The 8,281-nt window shown below is 42.2% G+C and overlaps 1 protein-coding gene across 2 annotated transcripts; it reads left to right on the plus strand.

Moving 5' to 3' along the window:
• Positions 1-2,236: 2,236 nt before the first annotated feature.
• bmp4.S (bone morphogenetic protein 4 S homeolog) lies at positions 2,237-7,979 on the plus strand. Of its 2 annotated transcripts, none has more exons than XM_018231931.2 (3): positions 2,237-2,765; positions 3,185-3,555; positions 6,254-7,979. In XM_018231931.2, the coding sequence occupies exons 1-3, from the start codon at positions 2,737-2,739 to the stop codon at positions 7,093-7,095; spliced, it is 1,242 nt and encodes a 413-aa protein (XP_018087420.1). In that variant the 5' UTR covers positions 2,237-2,736; the 3' UTR covers positions 7,096-7,979.
• Positions 7,980-8,281: the final 302 nt, after the last annotated feature.

The following is an 8,281-nucleotide window of genomic DNA, read 5'->3' on the forward strand; positions in this document are numbered from 1 at the left end:
CCGCTGGCTAGAGTGTAAACTGGCACTCGGAACGCTTCATTTTCCGAAGTAGCTCAAAATTGTCTCACGAGGAAACCCCAACATCCCACCGACGATTTACATTCTAGCTGGCGGGAAGACATTTAGGGGAGATAAGTCGCCCAAGAAGAGGCGATTTGTCGTAGGGCGACTAATCTCCCCTAGTAGCCTCGTCTGTCACTATCCTTATACAATATCATGCACATTTTATAACGGAGGAGCACATTTTTTTTAACTTCCATTTCCAGTTTATTTCGTTTAGCCATACTAGATAATGTGAAATATAGTGGAATAAAATTCTGTAATGGTCCTTACTCATGGGCAGTTTTTCTTGGGCTCCCCTGCAATTAGTTTAATGCATTCAACCGCAGAGAAGCGCAGGCCAAGACGCAATCATTTATTTTAAAACTGGCTGTATTTATGATGATGCATGTAAGCGCCAAATGCAGATAGACGCAGTGCAGGAAAAACACCCATGAGTAAGAGCTCTAAGGGCACACGGGGAGAGTCAGTCGCCCGGCGACTAATCGCCTCTTCTTCTGAGCGACAATCTTCCCGACCTTTCCCTACCTATAATGAAAAATCGCCAGTGGTATGGCACTCGTAGCCCTTCGTTTTCTGAAGTTGTCTGAACTTTTCTTGTGCGGCAAATTCGAGCGACTTAGGAAAACGAATTGTCGCGAGTGCCATATCGCTGGCAATTTTTGATTATAGCCGACGTGAAGTTAGGGGAAGGCAGTTCTGGGAGATTGTCACCCCGAAGAAGAGGCAACTTGTCGCTGGGGCATCTAATCTCCCTGTGTGCCCTTACTCTTAAGGGAAAGACACTGGTACAGCCAGACAGAAATGTGTGCCCAGTAGCTGATTGTCTCCCCACAGGTGACAAAGGCCTCCACCCCCACAAAGCTACACTACTGTATGTTAAAATTTACACTGAATAGAGATGAAGGTGCCAATTTATTCACGGTGCTAACAATACTTTGTTTTTAAAGGGGAAGAAAAACACCTCCTTAGAGAGCACTTGAGAAAGGAGGTTGTACCTCTGAAACTTTGTGTGTGGATCTCAATAAACTACAAGTGTGTGAGTGTGTGCGCCTGGCCACTAAAATGTCTAAAGGTTGACCCGTTTTCCCAACTTTATTGAAATTTTATATGTATTAGGGCCTTATGAGGCAACTATACCTCCTGGGCCCCCCTCTGTAGTTACACTCCTGGTGGCGAAACAGTGAAAATTTTCACATATATTCATTTCATTCTTAGACCTTTTTTTCAGTGCACATGTGCTATTTTTGGTCTACTTTTGACGCTCCTCTTGGCTAGTTTTGTAGCTGACTTCGGCTGGTTTTGAAAAATAGACCTGGCAACCCTGGCTAAAAGGTGGCCATACACGGGCAGATTAAAGGTGCCGATTTTCTTCATTTAGACCGTTTCGGCAGCTTATATGTCCTTGTGGCGGTTCCCGACAGGTCCTCCCGATCTATGTCAGGCCAGAAATTGGCCAGATATCGATCGTCAATCTGTCAATTTTTTTCCATGATCCATTGGCTACTTGATGCGGTCCGTCTGTGTCCATTCGTAGCATTGGCCGAACGTTCGGATTCACCCAATATCGACCAGTTAGTGGCAGTGGCGTAACTAGATATTACTGGGCCCCACAGCAATATATTATTCAGGCCCACCAAAATATTTAGCAGTTGACTTGTTTTGCCAATATTTATTGAAACTGTTCATGAATTAGGGCCTCATGGGCCCCCCTGCAGGGTCTGCTTCCTCTATAGTTATGCCCCTGGTTAGTGGGCATATTGGGTTAAGATACGCTCGTTTGGCCACCTTTAGTCATTCTCACAGAAACAGGCTATAAGCAAGGTGCGCTACAACTAGGGTTGCCACCTGGCCGGTAAAAATCTTGCTTGATGCCAATGTTATTTATAGGGAAAACCCATAAAAAATATAGGAAGTCCGGTATTTTTTTCCAGAAAAGGTGGCAACCCTGGCTACAACTAGATTCATTTATAGACCCCATGGTGGCCCTGTAACTATTTTTTGACTTGGCAGGCCTATTCTGTGCAGACCCGGACTGGCAATCTGTGGGTTTTGGCAAATGCCAGAGGAGCTGCTATAAGATGCCATAAAGTCAGTATTTAGTTGGCTGGTGATTGGACCTCTGTGTGGGCTGTTTGGGCCTCTGTGTACTTGAAAATGCCAGGGCCTATTTTAATCCTCAATCCAGACCTGATTCTGTGGTTGAAACAGAAAAATGTCAGTCAGGTGTTTCACGTAAAAGTCTACGTTTGACATAGGCAAGCAATTATTAGACGCTGAGGAAAAACGTAAGACAGTCGTGTCTTTATTACAAGTTCGGTTCCTTGGGAAATTTCTTTAACATAACATTAGCGTATGCGTAAAGACGAGACCAAGTGGAAAGACTACCGCTCGTGAAAGCACAAGTAAACTCTGGGCTAAACCCTCCCCCCCTCTATTATAGGCCGCAAGGTGGGCCGGGCGTCGCCTTGATTGACGGCTTCCCGGAGTGATTTGCCCCCCACGTGATCCGCAAAAGGGGCCGGGAGTAAAAGAAGAGTCCTGCTGCCTGCGCTCTCATTATAGTCCAATAGTCATTGTAGGAGCCAGTTCTATAGTATCATCTCCATCCGCGTCCTCGAACCCCACTGAGCTTTTCCACACATTTTTTGTGTCCAACATTGGCTGTCAAGAATCATGGACTGTTTTTCTATGCCTTGTTTTCTGTCAGTGAGTAGACTTTCTGTTTCTTTATCATCTTCTCCTGTCCTTTGCCCGTAGCTGTCCTGCAGTAGTTGTTTAGCAGGGGAGCATGACGTGCGCTGGGGCTGCAGTGGGACCGGGCACTTGCGCAGGGGTATTTCAATAGCGATTGACGCTGCGAGGAGTCAGACTGCTGCTAATTGTCTGTAACACGCTGACAGTCACATTAGCAACAGGATGGCGGTGACTATCTGATAATGAGGGATGTGACTGGAAACAAGTTATAACCAACAACCCCCCCCCCCCGCCGCCGCCCCGGGTGGAACTGTCCTTGTCCCCTTATTCGCTTTGATCCCGCTCTATCACTTGATTTCAGCTTAATCCCCCTCACCCCCCACACGCAGATCCTCCCTATTTATTTGCATGTATTTGTGTTCCGCAGAGACATCATGATTCCTGGTAACCGAATGCTGATGGTCATTTTATTAAGCCAAGTCCTGCTCGGAGGCACTAACTATGCCAGCCTGATACCTGACACGGGCAAGAAGAAAGTCGCGGCCGACATTCAGGGAGGAGGTCGCAGGTCGCCTCAGAGCAATGAGCTCTTGCGGGATTTCGAGGTGACGCTGCTGCAGATGTTCGGACTCCGCAAGCGGCCGCAGCCCAGTAAGGATGTGGTGGTTCCCGCTTATATGCGCGACCTGTACAGGCTTCAGTCAGCGGAGGAGGAGGATGAACTGCACGATATCAGCATGGAGTACCCCGAGACACCCACCAGCCGCGCCAACACCGTGAGGAGCTTCCATCACGAGGGTGAGTAGCCGCACTCTCTGCTCTTCCCCACACAGACAACTTGCTAAATATAACGGACTGTACCACCCACCCTTTCCCCCCATCTCTGACTCCACAGCAGCCCCTTCTCTCCCTGCGCTGAGCGCTCCTCTCATTTGTCTGTGGGGAGCCCACTGCTTCACTACTGAGCCTGGGGAAAACTCACCGCCTAACAACGTGTGTGTCAGGGGCTAAAGTTCCCTAAATACTTGGAACACCCCAAGCTCACCCCTCTCTCTTCTCACCATGGTTCTTGCCCCTATTTATTCCTCGAATATGTCTAAATTATTCCTTATGACTGGAATGTGCCCCTGTTATTCATGGATAAGTCACCTCAACTCACACCAAATTATTTTCAAAATCCACATACCCTCAAACATAACATATACAGCATATATATGCCAGGGGCTAATGTTCCCAAAATACTTGGAACACTCCAAGCTCACCCCTCTCTCTTCTCATCATGGTTCTTGCCCCTATTTATCCTATATGTCTATATTATTCCTTATGACTGGAATGTGCCCCTCATTGATAAGTCACCTCAACTCACACCAAATTATTTTCAATATCCACATTTCCTCAATTATAACATATACAGCATATATAATCCTTTATCCATATTACCTCTATTGTCGGGGACTAATGTTCCCTAAATACTTGGAACACTCCAAGCTCACCCCTCTCTCTTCTCACCATGGTCCTTGCCCCTATTTATTCCTCGAATATGTCTTTATTATTCCTTATGACTGGAATGTGCCCCTGTTATTCATTGATAAGTCCCCTCAACTCACACCAAATTATTTTCAATATCCACATTTTCTCAATTATAACATATACAGAATATATAATCCATTATCCATATTACCTCTTCCTTGATACAGTTCCCCCCATATGGCAACCACCTTCTCTCTCCCTATTGCTTCCTACCTTGGTCGACTACGTGATTTTTGATTTATTTCTAGCAGTGAGACTTGATTAACATGTTATCATACAAATATAATTTGGTTCTTTGACCACATTTATGCCATGAATGTCCCTCAGATCGCATATCTAATTATCCCTAATTGTTCTTGCTATCTTATACTGCAAAGAGCACCGGCCCATTTCATTATATGTCCTTGCATTTACATGCTAAATATGCATAAGGCTAAACAAACTAACACAGAGTGGTGCATTGTTATGGCCTTAAACAAAGACACACACATTAGCATCTGAAACACCTGCCTAGACCCTTTTTTTTAAAGCAGCCGTAAGTTATGAGTCAGTGCTTACACAGTGTAACATCCTTTTAGTCAGTATAGTTTGTTAATTGTTTTTTTTGTTGTTCAGCTTCCTACAAAATTAGTACAGGGAACCTTCACATTCTATTCTGATGACAGAAAGCCTATATTTCACATAATACCTGCTACCAGAGGGCAAAATGTAGCGCCTTGTCTAGACCAGGGCATTTGGAGTGAAGTGGCAAATTATTTTAGAAATAAAGTTGACCAACGCCATGGCTGTAATCTTGTTCTGGTGTGGTCTCTAAGCAGTTAAGGCTTGTAAGCAGACTCTTGGGAACCTCCTTTACTAACTGTTTTGAGATGAACTAGAATTTTTTAATGTTCCTGCCTGGTTCTGCTATGGAGAGTTACGCTAGGGCTGTGACCCATCATTCCATGACTCATAGACATGTTCTGCAGTGGGTCGGATGCATTCTAACAACAAACTAAATATGCAGCAAGTAAAAGCTTTAGATATTTTTTTTCTTTAATAAAGGGGTAATCCCTTAAACATGTCCTACAGGTCTGTGAGGATCAGATCAGTTGGGTTGGTCTTACATTAGACCATCACATTAGACCATCTAATTGTAGTAATTAAAAAACTTCACTGCAGTGAAATGGTGAAACCTGACATTTTGTCAGTGTGTGTTTTTTTTTTTAAAGTCATCTGATACTGCTCCAGTTGATATTAAAAATCAGTAAGTCCTCAGCTACGACTATTAAACAGAAGCCTTATAAGGTAATACTTCATGACTAATACATTTCATTGGTTACTATATATCACAATAGGGCAAAAAATGGATATATCTGCTAAATTTATTTTATAGGACTATTCTGAAGTTTTATGAGCCTTTTTATGAGTTCTCCTGATCAAAGCAAAAGGCGTTGCTGCCTGTTTTTCCACAAGTTTTAATACTCAAAGTACTTTTAGTGTACTTAATATTACAGCTGTGTGTTTGTAAAGTTTGTTCAATAGAGCCCTGTAAACTGATCCAAATGTTTCCTAGCGGATGTTTCTTTTTCCAAAGTAAATCTGAGTTATTAATCCACAGCATCATTACTGTGTTCGAATTTACTTTTTTCCCTTCTGTAATATGATCAACAAGGCATGCTCTGTGTTTTCAAATCGCTGAAAATCCCAAGCAATACACTCCAGAAACACAAAAAGAAGTGTTGTACGCGACCTATTCAACTTTTGGTCAACCTACACTGCCAAGTGATTTTGAACGTGGAGCTAGTTAACTATGTGGCATGCATCACAAAACCAACAAAAAAATATGACAGAATTTGTTTAGTTGTATGCAGTCATCTCCGAAGGTCTCTTGTTTCGGGAAATTCTAGTAGGCCGGGGTAAATACATTTCAACACTGTCAAAATGGAGTTAAGAAATCTCACTTTACTTTCTTTTACTTTCTCAGAACATTTGGAGAATCTACCAGGCACAGAAGAAAATGGAAATTTCCGTTTTGTGTTCAACCTCAGCAGCATTCCAGAGAATGAGGTGATTTCTTCAGCAGAACTGAGACTCTATAGAGAACAAATAGACCATGGTCCAGCGTGGGATGAGGGTTTCCACCGGATAAATATATATGAAGTTATGAAACCCATCACAGCAAACGGACACATGATAAATAGGCTGCTGGACACGAGGGTAATCCACCACAATGTGACACAGTGGGAAAGTTTTGATGTAAGCCCTGCAATTATGAGGTGGACCCTGGATAAACAGATAAACCATGGGCTTGCCATTGAGGTCATTCACCTCAACCAAACAAAAACTTATCAGGGGAAGCATGTAAGGATAAGTCGATCTTTATTACCTCAAAAGGATGCAGACTGGTCACAGATGAGACCACTTTTAATTACATTCAGCCATGATGGCAGGGGGCATGCACTGACTAGGAGGTCAAAAAGAAGTCCAAAACAGCAGAGACCCCGTAAAAAAAATAAACACTGCCGGAGACATTCTCTTTATGTGGATTTCAGCGATGTGGGCTGGAATGATTGGATTGTGGCACCTCCTGGATACCAGGCCTTTTACTGCCATGGAGATTGTCCATTTCCCTTGGCTGATCACCTAAACTCAACTAACCATGCTATTGTACAAACTCTGGTAAACTCTGTTAACTCAAGCATCCCAAAAGCATGCTGCGTCCCCACAGAACTGAGTGCTATCTCCATGCTTTATTTGGATGAATATGACAAAGTCGTCCTTAAAAACTACCAGGAGATGGTGGTGGAAGGGTGTGGGTGCCGTTGAGTCTGAGATCCAAACAAAAGACTGTTAACGGCTGGACTTCTTTCCACTGAACATTCACCTTGACCTTATTTATGACTTTTATGTGTAAATGTTTTTTTGACAATATGATCATATATTTTGACAAAATATATTTATAACTACGTATTAAAAGAAAAAAAAAAATAAAATAAGTCATTATTTTAAACATAAGCTACTTCTTTGTACAATGTGTTTATAAATGTACATTAGGATGAATATGGATTTATATGGGAATAGAGTATTTTTTCTATAAATTACCTTGTGTTAATATTTATTGGCAATATGGCTTAAATCCCCCGTCCCCTTGTAAATGAATGTAAATTAAGCTGAGGCATATTGCTGTCTGCATGTCACAGTTGGATTTAAATTCCCGGCTTCTGGGAATAGAACTACTTGACTTGCTAACCTGTGTGTGTGTGTGTTTTTTCTAATTCATTTGCATGGAGACTCTGAAACACCTATGTTGTTATGCTAAAGTCTATCATACCTCCCACCATCCTGTTGTATAGCCTAAGTTCAAAGCTATGCATAGTTTTTTTGTTTTAGGTTAGCAAAAGGGCTGTTAAGTAGAGAAGTACTTTGAAAAATAATTTTTCTTTAAACATCAAAGGTTACAGGATTCTTTTGAAAGGTTAAAAACATTAAAATGCACATAGACTTGACAAGTGATATGTTTAAAGTTGACAGATGTGTTTATTTGTATTTTTTTACCGTAAAGAGAAAAAAAAAATCTAGGAATTTCAAATAAATCTGAACTTATTTTCCATAAGCAAGCAAAGACGTTCATTTTGCGCGGGCAATTTTTCATAACTTTTTGGGGGGCTTGGATGTCATCTGGAAGAATAAAATTATAAGCGCAAGGAAAATATTTCTATGTTTGTTGTTTATTAAACTTGTTCAAGCCTTAGAAAAGGGGACAGCTTGGCTGAAACCAATAAAAACCACTAAGTGGAAAGTTAGCCAAAGCCTCAGCTTCCTGGAGAGTGCAGGTGGAGTGACCAGATTAGAGCCTCAGGCTAAGGCAACAGGACTACCTGCTGCTTTTGTGTTGTAACCCTTCAGAAAGGACCTTTTTAACTGTATTGAACTTAAATAAATTGTTTTAAAAGAGACTGAACTCCATTTTCCCTGTTGCCCCCCTTTCCCAAGCAAAAAGAAACAATTTACA

This window comes from Xenopus laevis, chromosome 8S, assembly GCF_017654675.1.
Source record: "Xenopus laevis strain J_2021 chromosome 8S, Xenopus_laevis_v10.1, whole genome shotgun sequence".
Taxonomy (NCBI): domain Eukaryota; kingdom Metazoa; phylum Chordata; class Amphibia; order Anura; family Pipidae; genus Xenopus; species Xenopus laevis.